General features: G+C 46.4%; 1 protein-coding gene across 2 annotated transcripts; it reads left to right on the forward strand.

Annotated features, from left to right (window-relative positions):
• The first annotated feature begins 328 nt into the window (after positions 1 to 328).
• On the forward strand, positions 329 to 22958 carry GCKR (glucokinase regulator). 2 transcript variants are annotated; one of them, XM_025354351.1, is made up of 19 exons: positions 329 to 448; positions 728 to 883; positions 1046 to 1114; positions 1735 to 1803; positions 2201 to 2274; positions 2621 to 2687; positions 2870 to 2923; positions 4561 to 4655; positions 6938 to 7043; positions 9470 to 9588; positions 10229 to 10327; positions 10523 to 10620; positions 10970 to 11046; positions 11417 to 11513; positions 11708 to 11805; positions 11899 to 11982; positions 17636 to 17785; positions 21627 to 21761; positions 22545 to 22958. In XM_025354351.1, exons 1-19 carry the CDS (start codon positions 389 to 391, stop codon positions 22713 to 22715), a joined length of 1878 nt encoding a protein of 625 aa, XP_025210136.1. In that variant the 5' UTR covers positions 329 to 388; the 3' UTR covers positions 22716 to 22958. The 2 variants fall into 2 exon arrangements, with proteins under 2 accessions (XP_025210136.1, XP_025210137.1); XM_025354352.1 differs by having other exon boundaries at positions 10523 to 10614.
• The last annotated feature ends 1287 nt before the right edge of the window (positions 22959 to 24245 follow it).

Below are 24245 nucleotides of genomic sequence, written 5' to 3' on the forward strand. Positions count from 1 at the left end.
CCAGGGATTCTCACTGCCATGGGTGTTGTCCTGCACTCCCAGACTCCAGGTCCTCCGGAGAAGAGGGCATTGTCCCTGTAGGGCAAAAGTCCTGAGCCTCAGGTCTTCATCTTCAAGGGCCAAAGCAGAGACTTGGCGAGTCAGGATGCATGCAAAGAGGAACCCCAGGAGTTTCCCTGGGGTTACCAGAGGGCTGGGGGCCTAGTGACCAGGAAAGGGTGGTACAGGCAGTGGTACAGGGGGTGGTGCTCTGAGAGCCTAGGGTGCTTGAGTTAATCATCACTGTGGCTCAGATAAGGCCCTGCCAACTAGAAGCAGAGTCATTGTGACCAGAGGGGTTTGTGTGGCTGAAGAGGCAGGTGGAACAGTGTATCCACAGCACGGGACCATGCCAGGCACAAAACGGTTTCAACATGTCATTGAGACCCCGGAGCCTGGCAAGTGGGAGGTGAGACCCCTTCTTCATGTTGGCTTTCTGTGCTGATTCCTAGAATTATTTTTCATCCAGTCTTCCCTCCACCCTGGTTTCTGCTCACCTCTTCTTCTTTCCTGATGTTCTTTCCCTAATATGCCCAGAGTACCAAGTGCAAGCTGAGTTTCTAGTGTGGTATGTGTGTGCGTGTGTGTGAGTCCCAACACTGTGCCTGCTGCCACTCCCACCTCCAGCTTAGCAGGTGTGAATGAAGCTTTGGCTTCCTGCTCCGTCCTTGTCCCCTCTTCCTTCTAGTTGTCTGGGTACGAGGCAGCTGTGCCAATCACAGAGAAGTCAAACCCACTGACCCAGGACCTAGACAAAGCAGATGCTGAGGAAATTGTTCGACTGCTGGGACAATGTGATGCTGAGATCTTCCAGGAGGAGGGGCAAGCCCTGCCCACATACCAGGTAACCAAGACCCAAGACCTGGACCCTGCACATAAACATGCCAACCCCAACCCCACCTCTGCTCTCCCTGACCATGGCTCCTAATATCAGAAACCCTGAGACCCCCTCCGCCATCCATCGTCCTCCTTTTCTTGGCTTCTCATTCCTGCCTGTTCCCTACAGAGACTCTACAGCGAATCCATTCTGACCACCATGGTACAGGTGGCTGGGAAAGTTCAGGAAGTGCTGAAGGTACTAACCCTTCCTTCTGTTCCCTGCCTAAACTTTCCTGTTTCCGTCTTTCTTTTTTTATTGTCTCTATTTCTCACTTTGATAGATCTCATTCTCCTTTCTCCCTTTTGGAAATCCTCCCTTTTGGATGCTTATTTTCATCTTATGAATAAATAATAATTACTCATCTGCTTAATACTTTATAATTGACAGTCTACTTTCACACCTATTACCCTCACAAAAGCCTGTGAAGTTGATATGACTTCTGTTTGTTTTTGTCAGATGGAAAAACAAAGATTTAGAAAGGATGATCACTAGCTTGCTCAAATACACTCAGCTAATAATTGCTGGATAATGCTGCTTTTGTTATTTACTTTTATTTAGATGACAAAGCTGCTTTCGGTTCTTTCTGGAATAAGTAAGGATTTGAACAACTAGTGGAGCAAGACGTGGGAGTGAAACTGGTTTCTCTAATCCAGTGTTCTTTTTGCTACATTACACTGCATGTATTTGTTCAGTTTTGTGATGAGAGGAGGGATAAGGAGTCTTTCCAATTCCTCTTGCATTACTGACAAAAAAAAGAATATTCTTCCTCCAACCTGAGCCAGGCCCTGGTGATATATGCCTCTTTCCTTCTTTAGGAGCCAGATGGGGGGCTGGTTGTGCTGAGTGGAGGGGGTACCTCTGGCCGGATGGCATTCCTCATGTCGGTGAGCACCCTGGTCCCCAGTTTTCTTCCCCCTCCACTTCTGGAGGTGACCCTCAGAAGCATAAAGATCATCATAACTAAGCTCCCAGATGGCCCCTCACTAGACTTGGACTCCAAGCCTGGCTCTGTCTCTCTTCCAAAAGCTAGATGGCACCATGAAGTCCCATTTCTTCTGGGCCCATCTGAGTCCCGCTAGTATGTTGTCAATGTCTCTACATCCCATGCACCACCAAGTAATCATCTCCAAGTAGCAGCTTTAAGTGCCAGATTCCATGTAGGACTGGGTTAAGCACTGGTCTAAGAGAATCATTACGTAGTCTGTGCCCTCTAGGAGTTGAAAATCCAAGATAATTGTTTCTTCTCTGTCATTACCTCTTTACATCCTCTCCCCCTTACAGGTGTCCTTTAATCAGCTGATGAAAGGTCTGGGACAGAAATCTCTTTACACCTACCTCATTGCAGGGGGTGACAGGTAAGTCAAGTTAGCCTATGAATATTTTGTTTGACCTAAATAGTATTTCTTAGAAACTGAGTTTGAATGCCTTTAGACAGAGATTGTGTCCAGCTTGCCTTAGTCCCCACCATTCCTTATTCCCTCACACTTGGCCCACTTCACATACTCATGTTGCCTGACTGGCTGTTGTAGGTATTTGGGTTTTTCAACTCTGCAGAGTGTCTATCATGGTGCCCAACAAACTGTGGGTGCTCATTCAACGATAGTTTTCCCTTTATTCCCATCTCTTAATGTAGCCTGCCCTAATAAACCATAGGCTTCTGCTTCCCAACCAGTGCCACTGACCTTAAGTCTATCTTCTTAGGTCTGTGGTGGCCTCTAGGGAGGGGACAGAAGATAGTGCCTTACACGGGATTGAGGAACTGAAGAAGGTCTGTGCTTTTCACTGATATTGACCAGAGACCTCTATCTTCTCATGGGGACATAAAAGCCCCAGCATTCAGCCAAAGCCTATTTCCTCCCTCCCCTGTTCCTGGCCCTGATATCCTCACACAGTAGGTTTGTGCCCTGGAATCCTCCCAGTTACGCTGCCTTGTCCATCCTCGTCTCCTAGGTGGCTGCTGGGAAGAAGAGGGTGATTGTTATCGGCATTTCTGTGGGACTCTCTGTGAGTAGAAAGATGGGTTGAGCAGATCAATTTTAGAGAGAGGAAGTGAGTGGGAATGGAATAGCATGGAAGATAGATCAATGAGATGGGTGCTAGAAAGCAGGAAGTTTGCTCAAGGAATTTTGGTTTTAGTTTCACTAACTTGGATCGAGTCATGTGAATGTGGGAAGATGGGGAAGGGATTCTATTTCAGAATAACTGTGTATCAATCAATCAGCAACCAAGATAGGTGGACTAGTCCAGGGCTGAGCAAACTATACTGGCTGGCCAATGCAGCCAGCTGCCTGTTTTTAAAGTTTATTTGTTTGTTTGTTTATTTGTTTTTGAGATGGAGTCTCTCTCTGTCACCCGGGCTGGAGTGCAATGGCATGATTTCGGCTCACTGTAACTTCCGCCTCCTGGGTTCAAGCAATTCTCCTGGCTCAGCCTCCCAAAAAGCTGGGATTACAAGTGCCCACCACCATGTCTGCCTAATTTTTGCATTTGTAGCAGAGACAGGGTTTCACCATGTTGGCCAGGCTGGTCTCGAACTCCTGACACCAGGTGATCCACCCGCCTCACTCGGCCTCTCAAAGTGCTGGGATTACAGGCATGAGCCACCCAACGGGCCCTAAAATAAAGGTTAGTTTTGTTTTGTTTTGTTTTGTTTTTGTTGTTGTTGTTTTTTGAGGCGGAGTCTCCCTCTGTCTCCCAGGCTGGAGTGCGGTGGCATAATCTCGGCTCACTGCAGCCTCCTCCTCCCAGGTTCAAGCGATTCTCCTGCCTCAGTCTCCCCAGTAAGTGGCACATGCCATGATGCCCGGCTAATTTTGTATTTTTAGTAGAGACAGGGTTTCACCATGTTGGCCAGGCTAGTCTTGAACTCCTGACCTCAAGTGATCTGCCCACCTTGGCTTCCCAAAGTGCTAGGATTACAGGTGTGAGTCACCATTTCCAGCCCCTAAAATAAAGTTTTATTGGAACACAGCCATTTTTGTTTACATATGGCCCAGGGACTCTTTCATGCTATAGCCATAGGGTTGAGCAGTTGGACAGAGACCATAGGGCCCACAAACCCTAAAGTATTTACTATCTGGCCTTTTACAGAAAAATATGGCCCCTGGACTAATCCCTTGCTACTTAAAATATGGTGCCTGCACCAGCAACATCAGTGTCACCTGGGACTTGTTAGAAACACAAAATCTCAGGCCCTACTCCAGACCTACTGAGCATTTTAACAAGATTTCCAGGTAGTTTGAGAAGCACTGAACCAGATAACTCCAAGTTTCCTCTCAATTCTGCAGCTCTCTGGCTCTAAGAATTCACTGAGCAGAAACCAGATCCCACCAGTGTTATATATGGAAGGAAGCACACAAAGAGAAGAGGATATTGACTTCAAAGAGCTTATGATTTAGTTCAATAGTATTCCAACTTTACCATGCAGAAGATTTCCTTGGGGAACTTGTTAAAAATGTAGTGCCCTTGAGGTACTTGTGAAAAATGTGCTCCCCCTTCAAATGTGGATCCAGTAGATTGTAACTATACCTATGAATCTGCATTTTGAACAAGCATTCTGAAGGATTCTGATGCACTTGAGCCTCGGGCACCAGTCAGAGTAATGACCCCCTCATCATGCCCTTCTCTCTCTTCACCATCAGGCTCCCTTTGTGGCAGGCCAGATGGACTACTGCATGAACAACACAGCTGTCTTCTTGCCAGTCTTGGTTGGCTTCAATCCAGTGAGCATGGCCAGGTGAGCCTTCTGGAATGACTGGGCAGTCCTGGGGCAGGCTGGAAGGGAACATGTCAAAGTCTATAGTACAACCACAAGGGAGAGAACAGATAGTCTTGTTCGCCAAATCTCAGAATATGAAAGTAAATATGGGGTGCCCCTAAGCTTATAAGGTTTTTTTGTTTGTTGGTTGGTTGAATTATTCTCTCCTTGTTTCGCAAAGCATTAAAGGCAGCTTATAAAGGATGCATAAAATACAAGATAGCATACATTTGAAACAGAGATTGAAGAGGCAAGAAAAACAAGGGATAAAATGGAGGATAAAATGGGGTCAGGAAGATGCATACCACAAATATCTTTGCTTTCATAGAGGGATGAGCCCCAAGCACCTTTTCAAAGTAGTAGCAGTGGGTGCCAGAAGGCCTGCTACTCCTCTTTGTCCAGTTCCTTTATTTAGTGCCCATTCTCTCTCATCATTCCAGGCACCCCTTTCCTCCCCTGAGGCTCCTCAGATCTCTCACCCTTTTCCCTTTCCTGAGAGCCCCTCATTACCAAATCACCTCCCTCTTATTCTCTATGTCAGTGGTCACTCTGATCTCAGAATAAGTCAACATATTAAACCAGTAGTGCTCAGATGTGGTTCTGTGCATGAGCTGCCTGGGGAATGTTACAAAAAAATAAAGAAGATTCTTAGTTCCTTGTGTAAGAGGTCTGATTTTGTAGGTTTGGAGTAAGGCCCTGGAATATCTATTTTTTGAAAGCAACCCTGGAGATTCTGATGCACAGCCAGGTTTGGGGAACTCTGCTAAATAAACCATTGGAGTGGGCCACCTGACAAAGCTGAGGGCTTCCTGACACCACAGGGATGCGGCAAAGGCTTGTTGATTATTTTAGAGCAGCTTTTTGTATTTAGCGGTGGTCTTGGGAAGGGGGACAAATGGGTTTTTCCAAGGTGCTTTTTCACCTCCCAGATTCTCTAGGCTGTAGTATAATTTATGCGAAGGTATAGATGAATCTGAAATACTCCTAACCCTGATCCTTTTCATGGAGGGCTCTCCTTCACCAAAAATGTATCTGCTGCAGTGGATGCTAATTTCAGGCCCTATGACTAAGTGAAATGAAGAATTTCAAACAACGTAGGCGTGGAGATCTTCCAGTTGTTCCTTAAATCAGTGGCTCCCAAACTTGGCTGATTTTCAGAGTCATCTGGGAAGCTTTTTTAAAATACAGATTTTTGGGCTCCACTCCCGAACTACTGAATCTGAATCTTAGGGTGGATGTGGTACCCAGAAATGGGCAGTTATCAAAAAATAAAACTCCCCAGATGATTTGGATGCCCAGTTGTGTTTAGGAAACTCGACGTTAAACCGTACAATATGAACCCTCTCTGCTTTAGTCTCCTCTTTCTTAGGACTCTAGAAGTTTCAGAAATAGTTTGAGGAAAAATGACAGGAGACATTTTATACAACGGGCATGAAATATGTGAAACTTGTCTGCCCTAGAAGTAATACAGAAGAAAAAAATACAAAAATAGTTCAAGAAGGGAGGGAACCTTTGCATGATGGGATGATAAGGCGAAATTAGGGGTGCCATGTACAGAAGTAACTGTCTCTTTGAGGTCCTGCCACAATGGGCGATTCACAAATTATCCCCTAGCAAAGCCATTAAAAATCAACTAAAGAAGATCGTAATTCTTTGAGATTCCATGATTTGTAACTAAGCAGATAACAAGTCTGTAGCTCTCGTCTCATGAACACATTGATTTGTTCCCAATTAATTTACTCAAGGAATGTTTGACAACTGTGAGGTGCTACCTGGCAGCTTGGTTCCTTCACTGTTATTCCTCCCTCTGGTACTGAGAGTTCACTCTTTGGAGGGATTTCCAGAATGTATTCCCATGAATGGGAAGGGCTTCTGATGGACCCTAAGATGGAACATGAGGTGGCAATTTGGCATTTGAATGACAGACATTCCCTAAAGGACCTGCAGAGGGCGAGATGAGTGTAGCCATGGCATTGGGGCTTATGCAAGGAGCAGGACACAAGACGGTTTTGGTCTTAGGCTGGGACTTTAAACTTGAGTGTTGACTTTGCTCTGGGCTTGAGGTGCTGAATGTTTTATGAACCCCCGTCCTCGGGGTTCAGGGACACAGTGCCTCTAAAAGCTCCAAAGCATATGTCTGTATGAAGTTGTTGACCTCTGACCTCAATCCCGATGCAGTCTTTGATCATGACTCCCAGCTGAGACCCTTCTATGAGATCCTCATAGACAATCTCCCCACCTTGTGTCTCTCTGGATCTCAGAAATGACCCCATTGAAGACTGGAGTTCAACATTCCGACAAGTAGCAGAGCGGATGCAGAAAATGCAGGAGAAACAGAAAGCTTTTGTGCTCAATCCTGCCATCGGGGTAGGGCCTCTCCTTTTTCTATGTTCTCCACCACCCCCCAACACCTGGGAACTGCTTGCCACTTCCTTGGGGCCTCTGATTTTAGGTTCTGTTACATCTTGTTTAAATTCCTGAGGCATTGTGAGTCAGCTAAAATGTTATAAACCAAATCCTATTTTCCCATTTACGTTTTCACCTTAAGATATTTCATCTTCATTCCAACCCTGTCTCTCAAATTGGTAAGCCTTAAACACTTCAGTGGTCTGGGACAGTTTCTGTTTAAAGAAGCTCTTTGCCATCTATGTATAGACAGCGTTGAATAGCTATTGTTATGTCTCAGTCTGTCTCTCTCACATATTTACATTTTAAGTATGGACTTTAAAAAATGGGGTGCAGTTTTGTTTTATTCTTCTGCCTTTGTAAATCCTCTCTAAAATTTGGTGGCCCTTCTTAGCTTGAAAGCTGTTTTCTCCTGTTCCTTTTTTCTCATCTGGATTGCGGATACCTTTCACTAGCACCATTTCTCCTTGCTTGGGCCTTATGAGGGCCTTAGCCAAATTCCAGCCCGTGCCTCCTTCTACCAGTGATGCGCACGCCATCCGCGACATTCTCCTCCATCTTCCTTTTGTGAAATAGGAAGGTAGAATTCCCCATGACATAAGAATTCCACAGCTTTCACCTCCCAAATCCTCATCTTTCTTTCCTCCTCTATGCAAATGTTGACTTTCAATCTTCTTTTCTCAGTCACTACTGTTTTGTTTTTTTTTTTTTTTTGAAACGAAGTCTTGCTCTTGTCACCCAGGCTGGAGTGCAATGGCGCAATCTTGGCTCACTGCAACCTCTGCTTCCCTAGTTCAAGCAATTCTCCTGCCTCAGCCTGTGGAGTAGCTGGGATTGTAGGCACGTGCCACCATGTCTGGCTAATTTTTGTATTTTTAATAGACAGCCTGTTGGCCAGGCTGGTCTCAAACTCCTGACCTCAGGTGATGTGCCCGCCTCGGCCTCCCAAAGTGCTGGGATTATAGGCATGAGCCACTGCACCCAGCCTCAGCCACTACTGTTATCATTCTGTTTGCTGTAGCCTCTTTGTCTGTCTGGTGTGCTGTGTTCCACATCTGGACTGCTGCAATCACTGCTTCATTGGTCTCTGAAAAGCATATGACATGTGGTATTTGGATTGATAAACTACCACAGAAAATGGTGGAGGTTGGGGAGGTGGGGGAGAAATTTCTTGGAAAGAAAAGTGCTCTCTGGTCTGGGTGTGGTGGCTCATGCTTGTAATCTCAGCACTTTGGGAGGCCAAGGTGGGCAGATCACTTGAGGTCAGGAGTTCAAGACCGGCTTGGCTAACATGGTGAAACCACGTCTCTACTAAAAATACAAAAATTAGGCCGGGCGCAGTGGCTTACGCCTGTAATCCCAGCACTTTGGGAGGCCGAGGCAGGCGGATCACGAGGTCAGGAGATCAAGACCATCCTGGCAAACATGGTGAAACCCCGTCTCTATTAAAAATGCAAAAAATTAGCTGGACGTGGTGGCGGGCACCTGTAGTCCCAGCTACTCGGGAGGCTGAGGCAGGAGAATGGCGTGAACGCAGGAGGCGGAGCTTGCAGTGAGCCGAGATCACACCACTGCACTCTAGCCTGGGCAACAGAGTGAGACTCCGTCTCAAAAAAAAAAAACACAAAATACAAAAATTAGCCAGGCATGGTGGCAGGTGCCTGTAATCTCAGCTACTTGGGAGGCTGAGGCAGGTGAATCACTTGAATTTGGGAGGTAGAGGTTGCAGTGATCCAAGATTGCACCACTACACTCCAGCCTGGGTGGCAGAGCGAGACTCCATCTCAAAAATAAATAAATAAATAAATAAATAAATAAATAAATAAAAGCACTTTGGGAGGCCGAGGATTGCGAATCACGAGGTCAGGAGATGGAGACCATCCTGGCTACCATGGTGAAACCCTGTCTCTACTAAAAATACAAAAAATTAGCCGGGTGTGGTGGCAGGCGCCTATAGTCCCAGCTATTGAGGAGGCTGAGGCAGGAGAATGGTGTGAACCCAGGAGGCAGAGCTTGCAGTGAGCTGAGATCCTGCCACTGCACTCCAGCCTGGGTGACAGGGTGACAGAGCGAGACTCCATCTCAAAAAAAAAAAAAGGAAAGAAAGAAAAGAAAAGCACTCTATGAAAAACCCTTGACCCAGCTGACCAGAGACCCAATCACTGTGACTTCCTCTCCAGAAAGTCCTGAATATACCTAGGAGTGACCAGAGGAGGCCCTTCCCCTCTTTCTAATCTTCCTCTTGGTCAAGCCCACCCCAGCACCCTTCCTCACAAGCATACTGGGGGCCACCAGTGCTATCACATGCATGCCCGGGGGTTACTAACAAGTGGTCTCTGGGGTCTTCATCTTCTCCCAATTCCTCCTGGGTGTCTTCACCTCCTCAGCCCGAGGGTCTCAGCGGCTCCTCCCGGATGAAAGGTGGAAGTGCCACCAAGATCCTGCTGGAAACCCTGTTATTAGCAGCCCATAAGACTGTGGACCAGGGCATTGCAGCATCTCAAAGGTAGGGAGGATCTGGACAAGAGAGAGCTCAGAGTCAGGCAAGCGTGAGATGGTGTGGATGGGGATTGGCAGGTCTAGATCCCAGGACTGGTCTGTTGGCAATAAGACTGCAGCCCACCACGCCTCCCCTGGGAAGGGAGCTGGCTGGAACATGCTGTTGCTCCCACCACATGGTCGCAGAGTCCGAATTGTTTCCAGTGGATCCTGGATTCCTCAGGTCCAGACCTAATCCCTGAGCCAGCCTGGGGCCCCCAAAGCTAGCCTGGCTCCCTAGGGTCCTTTGATTTGGGGGTGGTCCAGGTCATGCAGGTAGAGCTATCCTACTCAGGGCTTGCCTCCCTCTCCAGGGTCTCTAGCCTCACTCCCAGGCTGCTCACTCCCCTTCCCAGTGGCTCTCAGATCCTGCTCCTCCAGGTGCTTTCCTGATGCACTCCTCCCTCTTTCTGCTCTTTTGTTTTCTGCCCATTGAAGCCCTTGCTGCCCCTCCCGAATGCAGTCTGGGCCTACTCTCTGCACCTCTCCAGGGACCAGCAGAACTTAGTTCTAAGGGAGCTGTGCCTTCACCTCCCTGCTCAGGGAGGTACCTAAGCTTTCTGAGGGGGCATTGGGCCCTTCTTGGGAGCTGGTGGCTTTTCTCCCAGATGCCTCCTGGAAATCTTGCGGACATTCGAGCGAGCTCATCAGGTGACCTACAGCCAAAGCCCCAAGATTGCCACCCTGATGAAAAGCGTCAGCACCAGGTGTGTGGATATGTGTTTAGAGGTGGGGATGTGGCCTGGATGGAGACTACCGAGAGCAGGGAGACTCTATGAGACTTGTTAGCATGGTATGGGCGACGGGATTGCATGGTTTGTTGACTCCTGTGCTCTTCTGTGGACATCTCTGGCCTCTTTTCACTGTGATCTCTCATGTCCTGACCTCTGACCCATTCTCAGTCTGGAGAAGAAAGGCCACGTGTACCTGGTTGGCTGGCAGACCCTGGGCATCATCGCCATCATGGATGGAGTAGAGTGCATCCACACCTTTGGCGCTGGTGGGACCCCAGTCCAGACGTTCTTCCTGCTTCCTCCTGATCCCAACCAGTTGGGCTGCTGTCCAGACACTGTCCTACTCCCAACCCATGGGTGTTCCTCAGTGTCCCTCCTTCCCTGTCTAAATAGGCACTTCAGTCAAATTCTTCTTCCTTTGAACCCCAACTCGGTCCTTGATTCCTTCTCAGCTCCCACCCCTGTGCTTAACTATTGCCTCCCACATGGGCTACTCCTCACTCGATGCCCCACTTGCTACTTTTCCTCCCAGTCCCATTTTCTTACCCTGAAGTCTAGAACCTTCCTTTTCTATATAGCCAATCACTCATCTCTCCTTGTCCTTAAACTTCACAGATTTCCGAGATGTCCGTGGCTTTCTCATTGGTGATCACAGTGACATGTTTAATCAGAAGGCTGAGCTCACCAACCAGGTCGGAGAAGAACAGGACTTGGGGAAGTTGGGGAGAACACTGGTGTGCTGAGGGTGGAAGAAAAGGGGAAGGTGAAGCTAGTTGAGGAGTTCATTGGAATAGGTGGTCCAGAGAAGAGAATATGGGTCACAAGTCATGAGGCTCTGGCACAGCATGGGCAGTGTGGAAGGCTCTAGATCCAGTCCCCAAACCTGGCGCTAGTCCACTGACTTGTTACATCGTCTTGGGCAAAACACTGTACCTTTTTGAACCTCAGCTCTCTCACCTGTAGACAAAAGTGTTAGATCTCCTCCACGGCCCGCTTTAGTCCTCAAGTCTGTGTTTTAGAGTGTTTGCATGGGAGGGACCCTCCCATCTTCTTCTGCCCCAGGGTCCCCAGTTCACCTTCTCCCAGGAGGACTTCTTGACTTCCATCCTGCCCTCCCTCACGGAAATTGACACTGTGGTCTTCATTTTCACCCTGGATGGTGAGAGGGAAGATGGGAGCGGTGAGGGCTGGGGAGTGGGGAAGTAGAATGACTTAGAGGAGCTGTCATTTTTCTCAGTCTTAGGGTACCTGCTTAGAGGGAGGGAATGGGTGAATATCCTGACCCAGCCAGGGGAGCAGGAGGAACAGCTGCATAGCCAGCCTTTCGACTCTAATATCCTCCCCTTCTCCTAGACAACCTCACGGAGGTGCAGACTATAGTGGAGCAGGTGAAAGAGAAAACCAGCCACATCCAGGCCCTGACACACAGCACCGTGGGGCAGACCTTGCCGGTGAGAGTCCAGCTGTGACGAGGGGACCCAGGTGGCAGTTGTGGCCAGGCCTTCCTGGAGATGGCTCTCCTGCTCCTCTTTCTCTCTCTCCAGATCCCTCTGAAGAAGCTCTTTCCCTCCATCATCAGCATCACATGGCCACTGCTTTTCTTTGAATATGAAGGAAACTTCGTCCAGGTATGGGGAATGAGAAGGTCCTATCTGCAGTAAGGGGCTCAGAGGGAGAGGGATTCCAGGAATCAAAAAACCCGAGGCTGAAGGGTAGAAAGCTTGGAGACCTCTCTGATCTTCACAAAGCCAGCTGGGCAAGGTCATGGGTTACCAGGCCACTAGTCAGAATTCCCAAGGCAATGATTTACTGGGCTCAGCTGTCTCTAGGAATATGCAAAAAGTGCGGGATAAGCCACCAGTCACCTGACAGATGTTCATTTGTCCTTTGGGCAGGTTAATTCTTTTTAATTTGAGACGGAGTCTCACTCTGTTGCCCAGGTTGGAGTGCAGTGGCGCGATCTCGGCTCACTGCAACTTCCGCCTCTTGGGTTCAAGTGATTCTCGTGCCTCAAGTAGCTGGCACTACAGGTGCGTGCCACCATGCCCAGCTAACTTTTGTATTTTTAGAAGGGATAGGGTTTCCTCATGTTGGCCAGGCTGGTCTCAAACTCCTGACCTCAAGTGATCTGCCTGCCTCGACCTCCCAAAGTGCTGGGATTACAGGTATGAGCCATTGTGCCTGGCTGGGACATGTTAATTCTTGATACCAAAGTCATCATCATTATTCAAAAGCTTTTACAGCACCTTTTATTTTTTGCAAATTTACTATGCTGAATTCATTGCAGATAACTTTACATGCATATAGTCCCTGCTTGCCAATGAATTATAATCCAGCACAAGTACTGATAATAATTACAGAAATAATAATCAGTGTGTGTACTCTTTGCAATTTAGAGCTTTGTGTGGCCTTTGGGAACTCTGGATGCCAGTCTAGCTCTGCTCTGTGGCCTAAGAAAGCAAGCAATTTTGCATCTGTGGTTCTCCGTTTTCTCGTACACCACCGGCCCACCCTCCACGGGCAGAATCAGGGCCCTGAAGGGTTGCTCTGGAGAGGTGTGGTCTCTTATTCGTTATTCAAACCACGTCTGTCAGGAAGTTTCCTGGTTTGACCAGACACAGCTGAAACACTGACTTACCTGGACTTAGAGCTCTTATAACAAGAAGAGGAAGTTTCTCTGCCCCTGAACAGGGAATCCACCTCCTTCCAGTTTCATTTCATTTCGTTTCATTTTCTTTTCTTTTCTTTCTCTCTCTCTTTCTCTCTCCTTCCTTCCTTCCTTCCTTCCTTCCTTCCTTCCTTCCTTCCTTCCTTCCTTCCTTCCTTCCTTCCTTCCTTCCTTCCTTCCTTCTTTCCTTCATTCCTTCCTTCCCTCCTTCCCTCCCTCTTTTCTTTTCTTTTCTTTTCTCTTTTCTTTTTTCTTTTTTTGACAAGGTTTCACTCTTTGGCCCAGGCTAGAGTGCAGTGGTGCCATCTCAGCTCACTGCAACCTCCGCCTCCCCTGCTCAACTGATCCTCCCACCTCAGCTTCTGAAGTAAGTAGGACCACAGGCACTCACCACCATGACTGGCTAATTTTTGTATTTTTTGTAGAGACGAGATTTCTCCATGTTGCCCAGGCTGGTTGCCAACTCGTAGACTCAAGTGATCCACCCACCTTGGCCTCCCAAAGTGCTGGGATTACAGGCATGAGCCACCACGCCTAGCTAAAACACTGTATTTTTAAAGAAAAATGTTCCTTTTAATAGCAATACATTTTTTTGTAGTAAAAACATTACAAATTACAGAAATGCAAAAAGGAAAAAATCACTCCAAATCCACCATCTTCAAAAAAAAAAAAAAAAAAAAAAAAAGAGACTCTGATAGATTTTGGAGAATGTCCTTCTAAATTTCTATTATATGCATATATAAATATATTTGTACAAAAGTAAGACCATACTTGATATGCTGTTTTAAAGTTGCTTTTTTTCATTTAAAATTACGAACATCTTTCTGTACTAACAGATCACTATCATTGTCAAAAATTGTTATTATTATTATGTTTTTATCATGCCAGGACATGTTCTCATCTGATAGATCACTGCTATCATTTTTAATGTCAATGTAATATTGTATCCGCTGTATGGATGTACCATAAATTGTTTACTCTAACTCCAACTATTAGACACAGAGACAGCTTCAATATTAGGGTTTTTATTAAAGTGCTGCACTGAACATCCTTATACACACATTTTTTGGGAATTTGACTATTTCACCAGGATAAACCTCAAAAGCGAAATCATTGGGTCAAAGGGGATGTAAAATTTTGAAGCTTTTTGATACATATAGTCAAATTGCCCTCCAAAGAGGTTTATAAATAAAGTGTGAAGTTGCTTGTTCCCTTACACCCTTATAAATACTGGATAGCATCCTTATAAAAAAATCTTTGCTAATTAGCAAAGCAACAAAAGGGCATTTCAGTGTTGTGCTAATTTTGTTTCACCATGTTGGCCAGGGGTTTCACCATGTTGGCCAGGCTGGTCTTGAACTCCTGACCTCAAGTGATCCACCCACCTCTGCTTCCCAAAGCACTGGGATTGTAGGCGTGGTCCAGAAAGCTTTTTCTAACACCTAAATTGTAAAGGAATTTCATCCATGTTTTCTGCTGGTAAAGATGGTTTCTTTTTTTCTTTTTTAAACACTTAGATCTTTAATTTATTGGGAGTTTATTCTTGTGTATGGGGTAAGGCATGAATCCAATTATATATTTTTCTAAGTGATTATCGAATTGTCCATATATATGTATATATTTTTTATTTTTTTGAGACAGAATCTCACTCTGCCACCCAGGCTGGAGTGCAGTGATGTGATCAGATTTCACAGCAACCTCAAACTCCTGGGCTGAAGCAATCATGTCACCTCAGCCTCCCAAGTAGCTGGGACTACAGGCACACACCACCATGCCTGGCTAATTAATTTTTTTTTTTTTTGTAGAGACAGGATTTTGCTGTGTTGTACAGGCTGGTCTCAAATCCCTGGCCTCAAGCAATCCTCCTGCCCTGACCACCCAAAGAGCTGGGATTACAGGGGTGAGCCACCATGCCTGGCTCCAATATCATTTTTTTAAGTTCATCTTTCCCTGAATGATTTAGGATGCTACCTGTGTCACATACTCAGTTTCTATGTGCATTGGTCTATTTAAGGACTTTCTATTCTGTTCCACTGGTTTGTCTATTGATGTGCTGGTACCATATGTTTTAATTATAGAGGCGTTATGGTATGTTTAGTGCCAATAGGGTTTGTTCTTCATTCTTCTTCTTCTTTTTTTTTTTTTTTTTGGAGATGGAGTCTCATTCTGTTGCCCAAATTGGAGTTCAATGGCATGATCTCGGCTCACTGCAACCTCCACTCCCCAGGTTCAAGTGATTATCTTGCCTCAGTCTCCCAAGTAGCTGGGATTACAGGCAGGTGCCAGCACGCCAGGCAAATTTTCTTTTGTGTTTTTAGTAGAGATCAGGTTTCACCCTGTTGGCCAGGCTGACCTCAAGTGATCTGCTCACCTCAGCCTCCCAAAGTGCTGGGATTATAGGCGTGAGCCACTGCACCCAGCCTATTCTTCTTTTTAAGGATTTTCCTGGCTATAACCAGGCCGATTTTTCCATGTGTACTTTAAAATGAACGTGTCTTACTCCAAATTATATAAAATTTAAAATATTTTTGTGTTAATGGTGTTCATGTTAGTGGTATAAATGGTTAGTGTTATAACCCAAATTTAACTGACCTTTCTCCCAAAGTGCAGTCTGACATACACCCTATAGCATCAGTACTGCATACTTACTGGCCAGTTTCATGCTGAAATTGGTCAGATATCTGTTCTTATACTTAGTGTCCTGGTCATTCATTTGTTAAAATGTTTTCAATATACCCTCTTCCAGGGTTTTGTGTGAACAGCTATTTCTAGAATTCCAGAATAAAGAAGTAAAAGTAGCAGTAGCCTGTTTCCTCAGCCTGGCTAGGACCACGTATATTAGTACTTTTTTTTTTTTTGATGATATAGAGTCTCATTCTGTCATCAGGCTGGAGTGCAGTGGTGCGATCTCAGCTCACTACAACCTCTGCCTCCTGGGTTGAAGCAATTCTCCTGCCTCAGCCTCCTGAGTAGCTCTGACTTACAGGTGCTTGCTACCATACCTGGCTAATTTTTGTATTTTTAGTAGAGATGGGATTTCACCATGTTAGCCAGGATGGTCTCAGTCTCCTGACCTCATGATCCGCCCACCTTGGCCAGTACATTTTCATACTGCTCTAAAGAACTGCCTGAGACTAGGTGATTTATAAAGGAAAGAGGTTTAATTGATCCACAGTTCAGTATGGCTGGGGAGGCCTCAGGAAACTTACAATCACGGTGGAAGGTAAAGGGAAAGCAAGGTATCTTCTTCCCAAGGTGGCAGAAAGAAGTGCCAAGTGAAGGGGGAAGAGCCCCTTATAAAACCATCAGATCTCATGAGAACTCACTCACTATCCCAAGAATAGCATGGGGGAACCCCCCCGCCACTATGATTCAATTACCTCCCCCTGGTCTCTCCCTTGACACATGGGGACTGTGGGGATTACAATTCAAGATGAGATTTGGGTGAGGACACAAAGCCGCCTAACCATATCACCAATTAATTAATCCCCTCAACACCTTTACTGGGCCCCAGTTTCCCTGCTAATGTGCCAATAGGTGTTATAAGTGCCCCAAAGTGGACAAAATATAAGGGCCAAAAACAAGTGGCAGTTTTATACTCGCGATACCACATTTGTACAACTTTTTAGTTTTTGACATGCCTTCACATAGGTTCTCTCATTCATCCAGGAAATATTTGCGGCAAAGTAGGAAATGCCCTCATCATTGAATCAGAAGACCTGGATTTAGGTCCTCATTCTGCGTCTCGTTATCATATGAGCTGCTCCAAGTTAATTTACTTCTGACCTCTAGTTGCCCTATATGTAAAAATGAGGATAGATAAACTTATTGTGTAGGGTTGTTATGAAAATTAAATAGAATTCATTTTTCAACAAACATTTTTTTTCCCCTGAGACATAGTCTGACTCTGTTGCCCAGGCTGGAGTGCAGTGGCACAATCTAGGCTCACTGCAACCTCCACCTCCCGGATTCAAGTGATTCTTGTGCCTCAGCTCCCCGCGTAGCTGGGATTACAGGTGTATGCCAGCACTCCTGGCTAATGTTTGTATTTTTAGTAGAGACAGTGTTTCATCGTGTTGGCTAGGTTTGTCAAGAACTCCTGACTTCAGGTGATCTGCCCACCTTGGCCTCCCAAAGTGGTGGGATTACAGGAGTGAGCCACTGTGCCTGGCCTTAACAAATGTATTGATCAGCAAACATGTCAGTCATGGTCTAAAAAACTGGGGCCCTGGAGCAGAGTAAGTCACCATCTCTGCCCTCTCAAGAAGCCTGTGGTTTAGTGGAATGAATCCCACTCCTGCTGTCAGATACCCGGGGAGAAAAAGGAACGATTCAGCAGGATCAAAATCCTAATGTGGAAGGACTCAGAGAACATGTCTGTCTACCTAGGGGTCAAAAACACAAATGGGTGAAGCTACCAGGTTTGCCTGAGACAGTTCTGGTTTACATCTACTGCCCTGACATTTAATCCCTGGGCTGCTCAAACAAATCCTGTCTGCATTTTGGTCCCTGGTTCTTGACAGTTGGTTTCCCGTCTGATAATAGGGCCCTGTTCACTCTGCTGCTCTTCTGTCCTCTAATTTTTGACACCCCCGTGTGTCTGCCCTTTTCAGAAGTTCCAGCGTGAGCTAAGCACCAAATGGGTGCTGAATACAGTGAGTACAGGTGCTCATGTGCTTCTTGGGAAGATCCTACAAAACCACATGTTGGACCTTCGAATTAGCAACTCCAAGCTCTTCTGGCGGGCACTGGCCATGCTGCAGGTAGGGATATGATGGGGCAGGGCTGGGTGGGGCCTGGCCTCAATGCTTAGGCTGTCAGAGAAGGGCATTTTGCAGAGGTATGGAAATGTGTAAGAGTACAGGCTGCCTTTTCTATGTGCTTCTGCTCCTCCGATTAGGTGCATCTTCTCCTTAAGGAGTGTGTGAGCATACTTGGGTGTGTTTGTGAAATTGTAATTATTAGGCAAGACTGTTTCAGTTACAAATGTGACGGAAAACGAGTTTATACTGGTTTAAGCTAAACAAAGAAAATGACAACTGATATAACTGAACAATCTTAGGGCAGCTAAATCTAATGTGTTCCAGAACTTTCCACCCTTAACTCTGCTTTCCTCTGTGTTGCTCTCATTCTTTTTTTTTTTTTTTTTTTTTTGAGATGAGGTCTTGCGCTATCACCCAGGCTGGAGTATAGCAGCGCTATTTCAGCTCAGTGCAACCTCCGCCTCTGAGGTTCCAGTGATTCTCCTGCCTCAGTCTCCTGAGTATCTGGGATTACAGGCACCCACCACCATGCCCAGCTAATTTTGTATTTTTTAGCAGAGACAGGGTTTCGCCATGTTGGCCAGGCTGGTCTGGAACTCCTGACCTCAGGTGATCCACCCGCCTCAGCCTCCCTAAGTGCTGGGATTACAGGCGTAAGTCACTGCGCCCAGTCTTTGTTCTCATTCTTAGGCAAGTTTTCTCCATTAGGTGGCAAACTGGCCACCAGTAGTGCCAGCCTGACAACTTAGTTGGCAATACTAGTGGGCAAAGAACTTGCCTGTCCTGTGGTTCTTGCAAATGCCTGGTCGGAGGCTCTTGCTTGGGACACATGCATGTCCCTGAAGCAATCACTGTTTTCCAGGGCAAGGGGTGCTCTGCCCAGTCTGGTTCATGTGCTCTCCCTTCAGGATGGTGGTGGAAAAAGGGCTGAGAGGTGAGCCTCAATCCAACCTCATTACCTGAGCATGGGGGAGCGATAGATCCTCAGAGGAAAACCAAGGTGCTGATACCAGAAGGAGGAGTGGATGCTGAGCAGACGGCACAACAGATGGTCATGAAAATGGGGTCGCCAGATTCAGCAAATAAAAATACAGGACGCCCAGTTAAATTTGAATTTCAGATAAATATGGAATAATTTTTTCATTAAGTATGCTCTATGTAATATTTGAGATTTTAAAATTTTTTTCATTATATATTTGGATGTCCTGTATTTTTGTTCACAAAATCTGGCAACCCTATGTGAAAGGAATCAATCAATGAACATTTAGTGAGCACCCACCAGGTCCCCAAAATAAACTATGGTTCTTACTGAAGTCCAGTGGAGGTACAAAGAAGGTGGGGGTCAGTATGCATTATAGCAAAAAGAAGGCCTCATGGAAGAGGTGGTGTTTGAGCTAGGCCTGGTGGTTATGGCTTGGACAGATGGACAGAAGGGCATTCCTGTTAGGTCATTCACCAAGTCCCAGAAGGGGGACTGGGCATGATATGTGAGGGACACAGGTCTGACCAGGGTGGCGAGTCACTTTAGAGCACAGTGAGAGATTGTGAAGAAGTAGGAAGGGGAGGATGTGGAAGGTTAAAGTCAGGCAGGAATTTGGACTTGCCAAATGCAGCTAGACCTGTGCTGTCCAAAACACTGGCCACTAGTCGCATGTGGCTACTGAGCACTTGAAATGTGGCTAGTGTGACTAAGGAACTGAATTTTTAATTTTATGTAAAAACCAAAGCTGTATAATTTTTAAATTAAATGTAACTTTAATGTTTTGGTAGGACTACATTTCGCTTTTTAGCTTTGCAAATCTAGCACCCAAATTGAGGTGGGCTGGCTGGGCATGGTGGCTCATGCTGTAATCCCAGCATTCTGGGAAGCCAAAGCGGGTAGATCACTTGAGGTCAGGAGTTCGAGACCAGCCTGGCCAACATGGTGAAATCCTGTCTCTACTAAAAAAAAAAAAAAAAAAAAAAAAAAAATTCCGGGCATGTTGGCACAGGCCTATAGTCCTATCTATTAGGGAGGCTGAGGCAGGAGAATTGCTTGAATCTGGGAGGTGGAGGTTTCAGTGAGCCAAGATAGTGCCACTCCACTCCAGCCTAGGTGACAGAATGAGACTCTTTCTCAAAAAAAAAAAAAATCAAAAAGTGTCACAAAAAACCAAATTGAGGTGTGCTCTAGTTGTAAAATACACACTGGATTTCAAAATACAAAATATGAATATAGAAAAATATTGCAAAATATCTCACTAATAATGTTTAATGTTGTTTACATTGGGTTATATACTGGGTTAAATGAAATATATTATTAAAATTGATTTCAGGCCAGGCGTGGTGGCTCATGCCTATAATCCCAGCACTTTGGGAGGACAAGGTGGGCAGATCACAAGGTCAGGAGAAATAGGTGAAATCAATTTTTTTTTTTTTTTTTTTGAGATGTATTCTTGCTCTGTCACCCAGGCTGGAGTGCAGTGGCACGATCTTGGCTCACTGCAACCTCTGCCTCCTGGGTTCAAATGATTCTCCTGCCTCAGCCTCCTGAGTAGCTGGGATTACAGGCATGCACCACCACGCCCAGCTAATTTTTTTTTTTTTGTATTTTTAGTAGAGATGAGGTTTCACCATATTGGCCAGGCTGGTCTCCAACTCCTGACCTTGTGATCTGCCTGCCTTGGCCTCTCAAAGTGCTGGGATTACAGGCGTGAGCCGCCGTGCCCGGCCAATTTCACCTATTTCTTTTTTTAATACATCTACTAAAAACACATGTGTGGTTTGCATTATTTTTTTTTCTTTATTTTTATTTTTTTAGAGACAGGGTCTCACGCTGTTACCCAAGCTGGAGTGCAGTGCAGTGGCACCATCATGGCTCCCTACAGCTCAAACTCCTGAGCTCAGGCAATCCTCCCACCTCAGCCTCCTGAGTAGCTGGGACGATAGGCAGGTGCCACCACACCCAGCTAATTTATTTTATTTTTTGTAGAGATGGGGTCTTGCTATGTTCCCTAGGCTGGTCTTGAACTCCTGGGCTCCAGTGATCCTCCTGTTTTGACCTCCCAAAGTGCTGGGATTACAGGTGTGAGCCACCATGCCCAGCCTTGCATTATATTTCTACCGGACAATGCTGAGCTAGACAGAGAGGAGGGTAGTGACAAAATGGAAGCAGTGTTTGCAGATGAACAGTCTTACATTAGTGTGCAAGATGGATGTGGTTATAGAGGAAACTAGAGAGAGGGAGTCCAGATTACCAACCTACAGGATTGGTGTGACATGCATGCAAATTTGACCAATTTGCCATTAATTCTCCAGTTTAACCCAGCCAATCCAGCCCACCACCAACCCCCTTAACCTAGTTTTTCTTTTCTTTTTTTTTTTTTCTGAGACGGAGTCTTGCTCTGTCGCCCGGGCTGGAGTGCAGTGGCTGGATCTCAGCTCACTGCAAGCTCCGCCTCCCGGGTTTACGCCATTCTCCTGCCTCAGCCTCCCAAGTAGCTGGGACTACAGGTGCCCGCCACCTCGCCCGGCTAGTTTTTTTTTTTTGTATTTTTTAGTAGAGACGGGGTTTCACCATATTAACCAGGATGGTTTTGATCTCCTGACCTCGTGATCCGCCCGTCTCAGCCTCCCAAAGTGCTGGGATTACAGGCTTGAGCCACCACGCCCGGCTAACCTAGTTTTTCTTTACACCTGGAAATTATGAGTTTAGGATTGCCAACATGGACAAATCATCTACAGCCTCTACAGCCAGGCTTTGGGATCCCAGCCTCCCACTCTCACAGCTTTGTCTCCCGTGACTCCATTCTTAGTTCCTCTGGCCTTTAGCCTGACGCTGATCTTACCACTTTTTCCTTAGCGGTTCTCTGGACAGTCCAAGGCTCGATGCATCGAGAGCCTCCTCCGAGCGATCCACTTTCCCCAGCCACTGTCAGATGATATTCGGGCTGCTCCCATCTCCTGCCATGTCCAGGTTGCACATGAGAAGGAACAGGTATCCTGCCCACTGCTGGTCATTCAACAAATACTTCTTGAGTACTTTCAATGTGCCAAGAAGTTTGTTTGGCACTGGGTTTACAAAGCTCAGTGGCATTCTGCTCACAAGGACTTCCACATTCATGGGGGAGACATGACTGTGATAAGTGGTCATGGAGGTGTGAAAAAGGTACTACAGGGGCACAGAAAAGGGATCTTCTATTCTGCCTAGGAAGGGAGTCAGGAAAAAGAGGCAGAAAGGGTATTTGGACTGGGTTTTGAAGGACAAATAGGAGTTTTCCTGGTCAAAATGAAGGTTTCTCTCTGCTCTGAATCCACCTTGTTACCACCTTCTAGTCTTCATAACATCCAATTTCCATCTAACCTGGTGGCTCCTGATTCCTATATCAAATGCTTTAACTCCTGCAGGGTTCTGTTTTTTTTTGAGAGGGAGTCTTGCTCTGTCACCTGGGCTGCTGGAGTGCAGTGGCGCGATCTCGGCTCACTGCAACCTCTGCGCTCCCGGGTTCAAGAGATTCTCTTGCTTCATCCTCCCAAATAACTGGGATTACAGGTGCCAGCCACCAATGCCTGGCTAATTTTTGTATTTTTAGTAGAGATGGGGTATTGCCATATTGGCCAGGCTTGTCTCAAACTCCTGAACTTAAGTGATCTGCCTGCCTCGGCCTCCCAAAGTGCTGGGATTACAGGTGTGAGCCACTGTGCCCGACCTTCCCCCGGGGTTCTTTCTCAAATGACCTAATTCCCTCAGGCTTCAGTGTCCGCTGCCTCTTCCCCACAGGTGATCCCCATCGCCTTGCTGAGCCTCCTATTCCGGTGCTCGATTACTGAGGCTCAGGCACACCTGGCTGCAGCTCCTTCTGTCTGTGAGGCTGTCAGGAGTGCTCTTGCTGGGCCAGGTCAGAAGCGCACCGCGGACCCCCTGGAGATCCTAGAGCCTGACGGTCAGTGAACCCGTGTTTCTGGGTGGGTGAAAGGGGCCCAACCCTGCCCACTTCAGCCCAGCCGGCCCAAGGGGACTTGTGCTAGCAGCATATGTGGGAGGAAGAAGTCCCGTTTCCAGGGGCACCAGCAGCCCAGGGTAGGAAGAAAGATTCTCTCCATTTTGGGGGAGAGTTCTTGCTCTTGACCTAGTGGTTTCTACTCTCAGCGACTTATTCCGATTTGAGAAATAAAATGAAATGTCTTATTTTGGAAAGTTAACCTTTCAAAGTCAGTAAATCAAATAGTAGATTAGAGGTGGGACAGGATGGGTGGCATGGGTTGGTCTTAACAGCAGATTTGTTTCTTTAATTCTGCCCCCAACTCAATTTCATTGGTCCCTAATACAAGCCTTATACTAACATCCCTATATTTTCATTACCAACATGCAGCCAGGTATACATACGTGCACACACACTCCAATCCCACACAGACACACAATGAGAGGTGGGAACTTTTAGATAATTCCAGGGGAAGAGGGAAGAAGTTGTGTACCTAACAGGAAATCCAGAAAAAGGGCAGTCTTCATCAGACATGACAAGATCTAGAATGAATGCTACATCCACGCATTAGACCATGAAATGAGGGTCACATCCCCTGCCCGTGTTTGTAAGAGGAACATAAGGAACTCTGGGGGTGCTGAAAGCCCTTGGTGGTGGGACCCAACAAACACTAGAAACCCCAGGCTGTACATTTTAGACATCAGCTGCCCCATGTTTTCACAAATTAAAGGACCCTTGTTCATCCTAGATTCATGGCAGCTCCTTAGGGCCTGTGATATATGGCCCTGACAGTAGAGAGCTGATTCCTCCTTGTGCCTGAGAAATATCCAGGTAATAGACACTCAGGAACATTCCTCTGGGGATGAAACTTGCTGGAAAGGTCCCCGGAACTTTTAGGCAGGAGGGTGACTGCAAAGGAGCCAGATTTTGGTTTTATGGGGATAGGGTAATCAACCTTTTTAAGGTGGCCATGGGCCCCTCTGTGCATCTGCGGGCCTGCAGCCTCTATCTGAGCTCTGTTTTCCTGTTCCACATCTTCACACTGATGCCTTGGATCATCAGTAATCCCCCTTTCCCCAGCCACTACTCTCACGGTGCTTTCTGAGTACCACCCCTTTCATCCTCCACAAACACCTCTCCCAAATTCAAGATAGCTAAAGTTAGGAAAGGCTCCTGCAAAGGCCCTCTGCTTCTCTTTACCCACAACTCCCTACCACATTCTTTCATGGGGTCAGTTCATCTCTGAGCATGGTGTCATGAACATTGTCAAGTCTGAGAAGATACCTAGCATTCTGGGACCCCAAAAGTCAGAGCACCCCTTGATCCTGTTGATAATACCAACCTGTACAGTAGCTCCCCTCCCATATTTGGAGGGGCTAGGGCACAGGGTTAGATTTCTTCAAGGCTGGATGCAGAAGAACTCTAGAAGCCCTGAGTTCTTTTAGTTGCCAAGTACATGGATGGCATGAAGACATCAAGTGAATTCAATTCTTACATAG

Source organism: Theropithecus gelada, chromosome 13, assembly GCF_003255815.1.
Source record: "Theropithecus gelada isolate Dixy chromosome 13, Tgel_1.0, whole genome shotgun sequence".
In the NCBI taxonomy this organism is placed as follows: Eukaryota; Metazoa; Chordata; class Mammalia; order Primates; family Cercopithecidae; genus Theropithecus; species Theropithecus gelada.

What these genes read in the sequence shown, in the direction of transcription:
- GCKR (XM_025354351.1), top strand. Translation starts at nt 389, where the DNA reads ATGCCAGGCACAAAACGGTTTCAACATGTCATTGAGACCCCGGAGCCT. An exon ending in AATCCAGTGAGCATGGCCAG is followed by an intron (nt 4,656 to 6,937) that starts GTGAGCCTTCTG and finishes TCTGGATCTCAG; the next exon opens with AAATGACCCCATTGAAGACT. An exon ending in TGCTCAATCCTGCCATCGGG is followed by an intron (nt 7,044 to 9,469) that starts GTAGGGCCTCTC and finishes TCACCTCCTCAG; the next exon opens with CCCGAGGGTCTCAGCGGCTC.